The sequence below is a fragment of the Ailuropoda melanoleuca genome, chromosome 1 (genome assembly GCF_002007445.2).
Source record: "Ailuropoda melanoleuca isolate Jingjing chromosome 1, ASM200744v2, whole genome shotgun sequence".
NCBI lineage: Eukaryota > Metazoa > Chordata > Mammalia > Carnivora > Ursidae > Ailuropoda > Ailuropoda melanoleuca.
The window spans coordinates 36694510-36707720 of record NC_048218.1 but is presented as its reverse complement, the minus strand read 5'-3'; the positions used below and the strand labels follow the sequence as shown (position 1 = coordinate 36707720).

Below are 13211 nucleotides of genomic sequence, written 5' to 3'. Positions count from 1 at the left end.
TTTGACAGAAACAACAATTGCCAATATGAAAACACAGAGTTGGTTTTTATCTAGGAAACATGAATGTCCTATGTTTGTACATGTTTGTACATAGACGCATGTCCATATACACACAAGCTGTATAGGAGTGGGCCTTTTGGCTATCAGAAAAAACAAAAACACCAAAAATTGTGTCAATGAATGTGATTATTTCAAATGTCCTCATTTTCTTACAGATGGGTTGAATTCTATCTTTGATACAGAATCAAATGTGCTAAATTGTATTGCAGGGCTGCTTTTGCTGGGAAAAATGAATTAAAAGAAATAAAATGTTATTTAACAAAATAAACCAGATACAAAATCTTGCCTTGTATTTACAGATAAATTTTAATGGAATATTTCATGGTCTAACACAAATATCAGACCTAATGACACTAATTCTTGTACAGCCTTTGGCTTACCCTGTATAACAAAATCTGTTATTTAAAGTAGACTATAAAATATCTTATGGTAAGTGAACTTCCAAAGACACAAAGAAAATCTTCCATAAATTTAAAAGCTTATCTCAAATTCTTATTGGCATAAGCTTAGGATGGATATATTATTAATTGTATTATCTTAGGTAGTTGAAATGTATAATACTGGTTAGAGTGTGAAAATTAAAAAAAATAGGTTTAGGTATTTTTGCTTCTGTTCCTAGTCAACATTAGTAAACACACATAAGTGAATGTAAAATTACCTTTACAGAGTTTTGAAATTTTGGCAATCTCAAGCAAATTTCCCTAAGTCAGCAACATTTTTTTTTTACCCTTAGTCAGCATATTACAAGGTTCATAATTTCCAAGGAGTAACGATTAAATGTTGTACAAATAAGATAACATTTACTACCATTTAATTTTTAAAACTTCCACTTAGAAATTTACAAGGAAAATAGGCATCACTGAGAAATTCTAAAATGAACGGATAATGTAGTCAGTTGAAAAAGATACGCAAAATTATGCGTTTGGTACAAAGGAATGTGTTTTATGACTTCTTTTATAACTTGTCAGTGGGAAGAAAGAAAGTTCCATCTTTCATTGTCTGCTTTCGGACCTAAGAAAATGAACTAAATGAATAGACAATTCAGTAATGTCCAACAGATAGCTAAAATTCAAATTTTATTTTTCCATATGTATCAGACAATTTTTTTTTCTGACAAGACTTTACTGAAAGATGAAGTGCAAATGGGAACCCTGTAAGAATGTGTATAAGAGTTGTACATGACATAGTTTAAGCGCCACTAAGTACACATTGAATACTTTGTAAGGATATAGGCATAGCAACATGCAAGTGTCATGTACCTAATATTACAATATGCATTTTGTTTTTTGAAAATGTTAATGATAACAGTAGATTCAATAATTGTTTATCTTCTGTGCAATATGCTTTATTTTGGCGAATCTTCTTTACAGCACAGAATTTATTTTTATGTTTTCATAAATATACCCTTCCAAAAGTTATGAATTTCATGTCATATAAATAGAACATTTTATTTTTGAAGCTACATTACTGGGAACACCTGCATTTCTGGGTACCATTTTCAGAGATAAGTCTTTAAATTTTTTTTAACATGGCAGACTTGTTTCAATGTTGATTATGTTGAAATATTTACGATAAAAATGGAGCTTTCTTGAGGGAATACTTTTTGGTTGAGTGAAAAGCTAAACAACCAATTCACAAATACTGATGTGAACTGAATATGAAGAAAATAGGTCAGTAATCCCAAACTCATGGGTTACTACTTCACTGCATCATTGAATCTACAATAAGTACAGCAGCTACAGTTAAATAAATTTGTAAAGAGATTAAAATTTTATACACTTATAAGGAGCAAGAGTCCTAGTTTTGAAAAGTCTTTAAATTATTTTTCTATTTATGAGAATCATTCAATACATTAGAAACACAGAGAAAAGCAAAAAGGATAGAGAGATAACAATTCAGTTTACATTTCATTTTTTTTTAACCAACTGGTGACCACTGCTTTCAACCATCAAACATTTTATTGCATATAACTTTCACTATCAGCAAATATAAAGAGAAAAGTGTCTACTAGTATCATGTACAAGGAAAAGCATTTGAAGAAAGAAAACATTTGAGGTTTGACAGTACTGTGTATAATAGAAGTGTAATGTGGCATTCAAAAGTCCGTGTGAGATTCACTGCTGTTCTGACCCTGGATGTGGGAAAAGTGCTTAAGTGCTGAGCCCTGGTAGGTTTTTCTTTTGCCCCTGCAATCTTCAAATATCTTTTAACTTTTCTTCTTTTGAAATATACAGTATGTTTTATAGGGGAAAATAGTGTTTCTTCTTTACATCTTTTTTATATATATATATATATATATATATATATATATGGAAAAGATGGTAAAGATTTGACCAAATATTATTTTTAACATAACCACATAACATAGAGACATCCTACTTTAAGCATATTTTATAGATTTAACATCATAATTTGAAATAGTTTCTTGCATCATTTTTTTCCTAAAGAAAAATCTGCTTTTAAAATGTAATTTCCTTTTAGAATAATTAAATTACATCATTTGAAAAACTCATATTATGTCTAAGCAGACACAATAAAGTGGGCATTTGTGGTAATACTTTGTATTCATTATTCAGGTATTATTTAATAAGGAGACAATTTTAAATACTTAAATTTTTGTCTTACATAGATAACAGGGAAAATAAATCATATACATAATTTTTACTTAAAAACACAGCATTGATTTATAAGAAATTGTTGCATTTTAAATATTAAATGAAATGTAAGACTGGATTCCAAAGTGTTGCCATTTAAATTATTTTTTAAAAATCAACACAATTATATTACATTGAAATATTAAGTAGGCATGAGAAGAGCTATCCTTATAAAGTTAGCATATTTTGCCTTTAGGAAAAGTTAATGATAGGAAAGGAAAAACAAATGCAGATCCATACACCACTGAATACACTAAAAGAAATTGGCTTTTGAGATTTCCCAGGGGCTGGGGAGAGGACTGTATGATAGTCCCAAAGACTGCTTCCTGGGATATCCTGTAAATAATTATTTCTTCTATATCATAGCCCATGTTAAAAGTGAGAGGTAGAAGGATTATTGTTAAGTATGCATGGCAGAGAACTTACCAGCTATATCCAATAACTATTGCATTCAATATTAATAATCTCAATACACAAAAATGCTGATGAGTTTAGAACCCATTCTTCTTATGTTGTCCCCTTTAGCTCTCTTTATAATCTTGCTACTTTCTTTCAATCCATTGCCTTTGGAAGGGTATAAGTGCAAAGGGCATGTCTGGGACAGAATAGGGAGAGAAAGGGGAAAAAATAGAAAAAAGGTCTAAAAAAATTCCCATTAAGATATAATGACTTTAACTATTAATTAATGGTAACCTATGTTCTTTGATTGAATAAATGTGTACTTATAATAAAAGTACCATAATCCATTAAATTATACACACATTTCAAAAAAAAAGTGTAAGAATTCCAAATTCAATTAGATATCAAGCAAAGTTTAAAACTCAGGTTATTTCTTTCTCTCCAGTAGTGCTAAAAACTAGGTCAAATAATTTTATTGTGTCTCATTAATGATTAAATAAAAAATAAAAACTGTTGTTGAATCAATTATATTTTTAATTAATGCTTTAGTGTGTGTGGGGGGGTGAAGATTAGTAACCTCTTGGACTGTTTTAAAGAATTCTTTAAAATCCCTTTGCATTAGTATCCAGCAATAGAATTGCAGATATTGCACTGAGTATATTTCAATATTGCCAGTGTATATTTCAAAACAAATTCTATTATCTACACTAAGATTTCCTCTTTCCCAATATTCAAAATGCATATTATAATTACATGGTTTTCCAACATCCATACACAGCAAGTACAAGATACTTACATGTACGTACACTGTAGTTACCTATATTTTGCATAGTTTTTAGTGTGTACTTTGTGCCACTTAAAAAAAAGCATTACTCAGTAATTCTTATCAGGTGTTTCATATATTTCAGCTATGGTTGCAGCTCTTTTTGTTTGTTTGTTTTATTTTGTATATTCATCACAGATTACCATTTGCAAAGGGAGATAATATTGGGCATTTTTCGTGGACTCTAAGTAATCCGCAATATGATGGGGAAGTTGCAGTAAGATATGAGGTTTTGCATTTTCTCCACAATTAAAAAAACATAACATGAATTTCATATTTATCATTTGTAAAATTATCCTTATGTCCAAAGGAAAAGAAAATGTATTTTAAATGTTCCCCTTGGTAACACTTTGCAATAAGTGGCACTAAATTACACGATAACTGGTATGTTACATGGAAGAACCATCACGGTCAAACAGCTGCTGTACATGTGCCTATATGGAACCTCAATGCTGTTACAATCATGAGTACATAATTACAAGTGAGCCTGTCCTTTTAATTGAGATATTTATATTTTTACAAAGAAATAAAAATAAATGAGGTGTTAGCTTCTTTGCCATATTTAGGAAAGTTAGTTTTCTTTCTCTATTTTAATTCTTGGGTTTCAATGCAATATTAAGCATCTTGAACCAATATAAGATCATCCAGTTTCTAGATTAAACTCCAATATCAGGTTCCTTAAACTGCTTCTTGGATTCTCTGGTAAAAGAAAACAAGTTGAAATCTCTCTCTCTCTCTCTCTCTCTTTCTTACACACACACACACACACACACACACACACACACCACACACAATACTCTGCTCATGTGCTCTAACTTTGCTCTTGCACTCACAAACTTTCCTTTTTCTTCCTAATTTTAATAATCATTCTATCTAAGACACTCAAAAATGGGAAAAAAAGAAAGACTGTTTACGCTTTTTTGATGGAGGACAATCAATTTACACTGTAAACAGTACACTGGCAGAGAATAGCTACTTTTGGTAAAGAATAATGCTCCATATTCTACTAGGGGTATATGTGTGTTCACACTCCTTCCATTGAGTTCCATAGCTACTGTGCTCAATGAGCAGAGACATAATTTGGCTCTGTGCATACACATGTGCACATTTCAGACATTGCAATTGACGTGGTTCCATTTCAAAACGTCATTTTGGTTTTTTTTTCCTGATTTTTATAGAAATGAGCAGAATTTTTATAATTTATTCCCTTGTTTGGTGGAAATAAAATAAATTTTAAAGATAGGAAACTACAATTCTATTGCTATATTTCTCAGGAACTAAAAATGAACCTAATTCCAATCTAACCATTTTAACTGGCAAAACATTTTATTAGAGCCCACAAATAATAATATATTAGTTTTTTTAAAGAGTTCTATTGACTTTTTATATTACTCTAAAGGGTTAAGAGAGTCAAAAATTTGAAATACAACCAATTTTTGATTTCTAATTTTACAGTACTATAAATAATGGTTGAGTTATTTAGGCAACAATTTAGCAGTTGGAGCCAAGTAGAATATAGACAAAATGAAGAGGGATGTAAATACAGCATCAATGAAGAGTAGCAATTTTGAAGTGCATCCTGAAATTAAGCTTTAAATAGTAATTGATGATACAGTTTATACAACTTACTTCTGTAATAAGAACCTTTCCATTTTGTACTAACAGGATGAATTTTGTTTTGTGGAGTCTTTCTAAAGATTATGCATTGAAAGATATGAACAGTTTATAAACCTATTCTAGTTTCAATGTGTCTAGTAGCACCTACCTGATTCTCTCAAACTACCATACTATATTAACATATTATTGCATTTTTCCACAGATGGTATGGAGTGAACTGTAAAAACAAGCATGCAATCACATCAATGCAGACTTATTTCCTTAAAATGTCATACTGTATATGATTTATTATGTTAACACTCAACCACATCATATTATTTATGTTCTGTATATTCCGAAAAAGTGCTGCTTGACTGACATCGTCCTTTTTCTTTTGTAAGAAATCAACAAGATAAATGTTTCAACAATCAAAAAAAAAACAATTTAAAAATTCTAACGTTGTCTTTAAAAGTTTATACTTTTCTGATAAATAATCTAAGATACAGCACCCTTGTCTCCCATTTGATATTAATACATGATGTCATACTCAACCATTCTCATTTCCCAAAAATAAATTCCAAGATATTATTTTTAAAACCATAGGCCATCATGCTTTCAGACATCACAAGTATAGCTACCATATTGTCATATTTGTTTTCTTCTTAAAGGTGCAATTCTTGTGAATGGGAAAATAATTTTTATCTAGCTGGATTTTTATTTTTTTAGCATATAACAAATTTAATGAGAACTAATCTAGCAATACTGTATTTTACTAGAAGAAATAATATGACTTTAGATTGACTCTGTGTCATATTTAAGAATACAGCATTTCTTAATGGTTAAATACACCAAAATTTCAGAAATAATCCAGAGAAAGAGACTTTCACCTTGGAGTTAAAAGCATGGCAGAAATTCTCCATCACTCACTGTTTCATAAGTTTGTACCTCACAAAATGCATAGACAGGAATTTAATATAAAGAATTAGTTCATTTATACAGAAAACATATCTTAAACACTTCTTTTTGGCAAACCAACATAGGTAAGCAGCTCTGGAACTGCCAAATTAAAATTTGTAAATTTTTAGCAAACTAAGAGTTTACTTTTAGGTTATTATTCAACTGTGGTTGTAATTTAAAACCTGAGGCTGTGCACTGGTTGTTAGCTTAAAATTACCTTTCCTTATAACATTGTGCTTCCATTGTATAACAAATAAAAATTAACAAGAACTAGAAAAATTTGTTGTTGAACAGTGCTAGGACATACAGACAAAAATACTAATACATGTTATCTACTTATAATATTGGTTTAAGTAATATCTAAAGGGATATAATGGACATTAGAAAATGCTTACTTATGACTGAATTACCTACAGCCAAAAAAGTTAAATATGTATCAAATAATGTTTAATTGGATTTATTATATGCACTATATACAGATACTAAATGTCTCAAAATTGTGCCCTATGGATACTTCAATTTTGTTTAGGCAGGTGAGTCTTTATGGAGCAAATAAATTATAGAATCAAATTAGAGAAATGAATGAAATCTTTGTGATTCCTGAAGCAGTAAATTGTTTGTAAAAATTTATTGGTAAATGAAGCTAAAATAACCTAATGGTGGGATCTATATAATTATCTAAGATGTCATGTCATGATTGCAATGCATACATACATGGCTCCTGTATCAAATACTATATTTTTAAATATCAAATTGATACAGCTTCACCAGTATAATCTCAAATATTCCAGAATCTATTCTACAGTGTTTTCAGTTGTGTTTTCTAGGGCATATGTTTCCAAACATGTCTTTGAAGGCAGACATGTAGAAAACATTGTAAACCTCTATCTATGATTCAATTTAAACACATTAGGTCGTTACCTAATCCTGTTCCTTGTGAAAGCTGTCCAGTGGTAAACTGACAAAATTTATGATTTAAAGGGAAGAAAAAAATGAGGGCAAAAAAAAAAAAATTTGCATACTTTTTTTCAATGTATAAAAACAATTCAGTACCATGATCCAAGGAGATGATTAACATTGTTAAGGCTGTATATTCAAGCACTGTATGTTAAAAGAGCAATGGTGTGAAATTTAGGCAGTAAGAAATGTCCTGCATTATGGATGGTACAGTAATTAAAGAATGATGCTTTCAACAGCTGATTGTTGGTATACACTGGCTACTGATAGCAGTACGGTATGGAAGTTAATAAAGGTAGCAGAAGATGGTAGAAATGAATTCTGAAAGATGATAGCCAGTTTTCTCCAGCAGCCAGCCTGGTAAGGAAAACTCATAATCTTGGCCTGCATTTTAAATGAAATACTCTTTTTTCTCTTCAGCGTTGACTTGGCTGCCTTCAGCATTGATAATGGCTGTGTCAGCATCTGGTGCATCTTCAGCCCCTTTAGCTTCATTTGTTAAGTATGTTCCTGTGGGTATTGGAAGAAAAAAAATATATGTATGTTAGTTCTGTGAGACTGGTAAAATAGCCAGCATTAAAGCTACATTCATTTAGGAAGGAGCTTGTGCCAGATTTCTGTCATGTTGGAACATATTCTGAGGCATAATAAACCACACGATTCACACTTCTACTATTGCACACTATCTTTCAGTTTCCAGGTATATGATACAGATGAAGCTGTGGCCAGGTTAACTAGAGGCAACTGCCTAACTGGAGTGGGTAATGAGTAGTTTGATTTCTTTAATGATGGATACAGACCATGTGCTCTGTGCAGCTGTAGCAATCAGGGTCCTTTGTTAAGATGTTGATAATGATCACATCAAACGTGTCATCCTTCATTTTGAAAACTCCACTTAAAAGTAGATTATGTCAATAGTTTGCTACCTAGCCCATTGCAAAAAAATTATGTATTTTCTTCACTAATATGACCATACGTGTGTCTACAAACCTACAAACAAAAAATGTTGACCAAATGTTTAACATTACAGTTGAATGCCAATCCCAGAGATAAATTACAAACTTGCTTTTCTCTTTTTTTTCTGAGCCAGTGACTCACTCTGTGACCTTTGGCCATTGGCTGCACATTATTTTGCTAAACCAAACCAACTTTCATTAAGTAAAATAAGAAATCCTTGAAGTAATTTCGTATTTAGATCTCTCTCTGTGTCACATATATACATACACTCATTTAATATTTTACGATTTAGTATTTAGAATAACAATTTTTGTCAAACTTAAGAATACTTGATTAAATATTACCTACCTTTATGTCTTGCCAGATATCGACCAAGCAGAAATATAGAACACAACGTGACAAATACAACTACAGCCACTATTCCTCCTATAAGAGCATGATCAGGGCCAGTCTGGCCAGCCAGAGCATTGGGATCTAGAGAAGAGAATAAAATATCACACAAACAATGTGTTAAGCACAGAGTATATATAGAATGAGTTCTTTTGAAAATTAGCACATTTCTATTGAAATAAAATTTCATTAATGTGTATTGAACCAACCATCTAGTCAATAAATATTCATTTGTACAACATACCTGGGGATATAATATTTGCCACATCAATCACAGTTGTCATTGACTTTACATTTTAAGATTGGATAAACAAATACACATATATAAACTTTTTTTTAATGGGAGAGAGAGCACATGAAGGTGGGGAAGGGGCAGAGGGCGAGAGAACCTTAAGCAGACTCCCCTCTCAGCATGGAGCCTGAGGTGGGGTTCAATCTCATGACCCTGAGATCGTGACCTGAGCTGAAATCAGGAGTCCTACACTTAACCAACTGAGCCACCCAGGTGCCAGGTCAAATAAACATGTACAATTTTTCATGGTTTTATGCCTTTCCTTCCTCTTCTCCTTCTGAATATATGTGTGACTGTGTGTGTGTGTATGCACATGCGTGTACTTTTTAGTGTGATGAACACAACTATATGATTTAAAAAATAAAATTATGTCATGGGAAACACTGGGACTGAGATGATAACTTGGAATTTATTATCATATAAATCTTGTTTAAAGCAATAGCAATTGATGAACTCCCCCAAGGAAGTAAGTCTAGATAGAGAGGAGAAGAAGTCTGAAAACTGAACTGAGGAACTCCCATATCTAAAGTCCTGGAAGAGAAAGTACTTCCAGCAGAGCTGACTGAGAAGGAGAGAACAGTGAGATAGGAAAATATCCTGCAGAGTATATTGTAGTTGATCAAAGGAAAGGACATATTTCAAGGAGAGGAGGGTGTTACAAATTGGGTTAAATGTGATTGACAGAAGGAAGAAAATGAATACTCAGCATAGAGGATCAAGTGCCTATTTGACTTGTAGTTTTACAGAAAGTAGCTGGAGAGATAGATTAATAATATACTTTCACATTTGGCCTTTAGTAAAATTACAGGAAAGAGATGAACTCAGCAAAGGATAGCCAGTTTCCAAGCAGAAATGAAAAGATCAAAAGAAAGCCTAGACAACTGGGAACTTCAAAAATTTAAAAAATCAACTACTTATAGAAGTCACACAATAAGAGATAAAACTGAGTGAAACTTTGCGCAACAAGACCCACTAAGGGTCAGCCCTACTGCAAAGACCAGATTGAGTATACTGCCTAACCTCCCAAGCCCATGTTGCCAGTATCGTTATGGTAACTACTTACATTCTAAAGGAGGGATTTGGAGGATGGAGAAAGTAAAGAAATAAATTAGGCTTGACAATTATGCCTTCAAAAGATCTTGAAGTATGATAACAGGCAAATGAATATGACATATAAGGAGTCTAATGTGTTTTTAATGAAACTATTGTGAGAAAGTAGCATTTGTTTAGATAGGAAAAAAAAAAAGTCTACTTAAAACTTCAAACCACCTCAGGATCCCCAAACTTGGTGAAAGCAAGAAGTGGAGTATAAAAGCTGCGTAGTTCCCATGAAGAGCATATTCCTAAACATACACTTCAAGTGTGGCCATGGAATATAACTGACAGATTGAATCTCCCATATAGTAGAATTGGGGGGCTAAAATAAGAGTGTATAGAAGAGCTAAACATTTTCCAACTTCACTTCAAGTGAATGTAACCATGAGATCTGTGCTCTGGACACTTGAATGAAGGTCCAGTCAATAAAAACGTCCCACATGTAACTCTCCAGAGTGATCTCAGGAGAAACAAATTGAAAATGAGAGAAGCTATAAGAGTAAGGCAATAGATCACTCAATCTCCACCTTGAAGAAAATTGCCCAACTAAGAATACATGCATTGAACTGTTCAAGGGTGTTAAAAAAAAAAAGATTATTTTATTTTTTAATATATTTTTTATTTTTTTATTTTAATGTTTTTTTATTATGTTAGTCACCACACAGTACATCCCTGGTTTCTGACGTAAAGTTCGATGATTCATTAGTTGCGTATAACACCCAGTGCACCATGCAATATGTGCCCTCCTTACTACCCACCACCAGTCTATCCCATTCCTCCACTCTCCTCCCCTCTGAAGCCCTTACTCAGCTATCAAAAAGATTATTTTAAAAACAGTATTAAAAAGTTAATATATCATGGTAGCTGCTGTTAATGTACCTTTCTATTATATATTTCTTTTATTATCCTTAATTTCTGGCATGGCTGTAAAACTAAAAATTGAAAATAAAGAAAAACAGGAAGAAAAAGAAGCAAAAAATAAACCTGCCATGCCTCAGAATTCCCCATTCTTACTCCTCAGTTAGATACTTCAGAAGCAGTTTCAAATCTCACTTCCTGCTCAAGTCCCAAATGCAAATAGCCATAAATCATTTCTATTTGGTTTGCTGAATATCTCTCAGAACTGAGCACTCTTTTGCGGAACTGAGAAATCACTCCTATTCTTACATCTCTGTACCTATCTCATTTCCTAAAGGTAAATTCTGAAACATGCTATTGCTGGACCAATTAGCATAAACATCATTTAAAGACTTTTTTTTTTTTTAAGATTTTATTCACTTATTCGAGAGAGACAGAGACAGCCGGTGAGAGAGGACACAAGCAGGGGGAGTGGGAGAGAAGAAGCAGGCTCATAGCGGAGGAGCCTGATATGGGGCTCGATCCCACAACGCCGGGACCACACCCTGAGCGGAAGGCAGACGCCCAACTGCTGTGCCACCCAGGCGCCCCATAAAGACTTTGATAAATATTGCCAAATTATATTGTAGAAAGATTGTATGAATTCGTCCTGTACCAAGTACATCTGAAGGATTTCTGCCCCCCAATACTAACATCAGATATTAAAATTTAAAAAAAATTGCCAATCTAATATTGATAAGTGTTAAGTATTTAGTATTTACAAGTTACCATAAATGTGTCTAACTACAATTGCCTATACGAATTCATTAATTTGAAATGGCTGCTTATTCAGTTTGACCATTTTTCTATTCAAATTTACTGTTTCAACAGTTGTCTCCATGGAAAGATGAATATTTTTAGCAATTTATTTTTATTTATTCTTAATTTATTGTCTTTTTGGTGATGGATAAGTATTATAATTTTATGTAATCAAATCTATCAAACTTTTGTGTTATGATGCCTGACTTGTGGATCATGATTTGAACTGCTTTTGCCATGATGAGATTATACACATAGAGATTTATGCTGTTGTCTAACATTTTTATTGTCATATTTTAATCCAGCTAAAATGTATCTTGGTCTATGGTTTGAGGCTAAAGTATAAAACAGAACTTTATTTTTCTTTCTTTCTTTCTTCCTTTTTCTTTCTTTCCTTCCTTCCTCCCTCCTTTCTTTTCTTTTCTTTTCTTTTCTTTTTTCTTTTCTTTTCTTTTCTTTTCTTCCCTTCCCTTCCCTTTCCTTTCTTTTTTTCTTTTCTTTTCTTTCTTTTCTTTTCTTTCTTTCCTTTTCTTTCCCTTTCTTTTCTTTTTTCTTTTCTTTTCTTTTTTCTTTTCTATCCTTTCCTTCCTTCCTTCCTTCCTTCCTTCCTTCCTTCCTTCCTTCCTTCCTTCCTTCCTTCTTCTTGTTTTTTCTCTCTCTCTCTTTCTTTATTGAGAGTGAGTTGGGAGGGGGCAAAGGGAGAGGTAGAGAGAGAATCTTAAGCAGCTTCTATGCCCAGCACAGAGTTTGAGCTCAATGCGGGGCTCTATCTCACAACCCTATCATGACCTGAGCCAAAATCAAGAGTCAGACAATTAACCAACTGAGCCACGCAGGTGCCCCTGTACTTTATTTTCTAAAGCATTATGTCTAGTATTTGTCAAGATTATATTTATCATTTTTATTTCCTAACCATGAAACCTACTCAGTTTTCCTACTAGTTTAAAACAGTGTTTAAGTTGTTCTGTTAGGTTTTTTCTTTCTATTATTGATACCAATATTGATAACAATACCATCTTGATTCTGATGATCTCAGAATTGCCCCAAAAATCTAAAGCAACTAGCCAGAGTTCTTCTTTTGACAGTGGTCTGTCTCTTTACTCATTTAAATATCTAGAGTTACTTTTACAGTTCCAATTTATCTAAAATTTGATAGTAAATTGCAGCACACATCTTCTCAAAAGAAAATTTCATGATAACAACATTCTTGAACCTTGAATATTTAAGTATTATCTTTTTGTGAATCAACACTCAACTGGATGAAGAATCCCTGGTCTTTATTAATAATTCAGAACAATTTGTCAGTATTTTGCCTGTTTGTTTTGCCTCTCCCCACCAAGATAAATCTGAAATCATTCAGGTTTTTTCCCATCAT

The 13211-nt window shown here is 32.4% G+C and overlaps 1 protein-coding gene across 1 annotated transcript in view; it reads right to left on the bottom strand.

Moving 5' to 3' along the window:
* Positions 1-327: 327 nt before the first annotated feature.
* CADM2 (cell adhesion molecule 2) overlaps positions 328-13211 on the bottom strand; it is a 309124-nt gene continuing 296240 nt past the window's right edge. Inside the window, exons 9-10 of the mRNA XM_034656944.1 lie at positions 8752-8877; positions 328-7956 (exon numbers count right to left, since the gene is read on the bottom strand). Of these exons, the coding sequence (XP_034512835.1) occupies positions 7838-7956; positions 8752-8877 (245 nt within the window). The 3' untranslated portion in view covers positions 328-7837. The remainder of the gene's footprint in view (positions 7957-8751; positions 8878-13211) is intronic.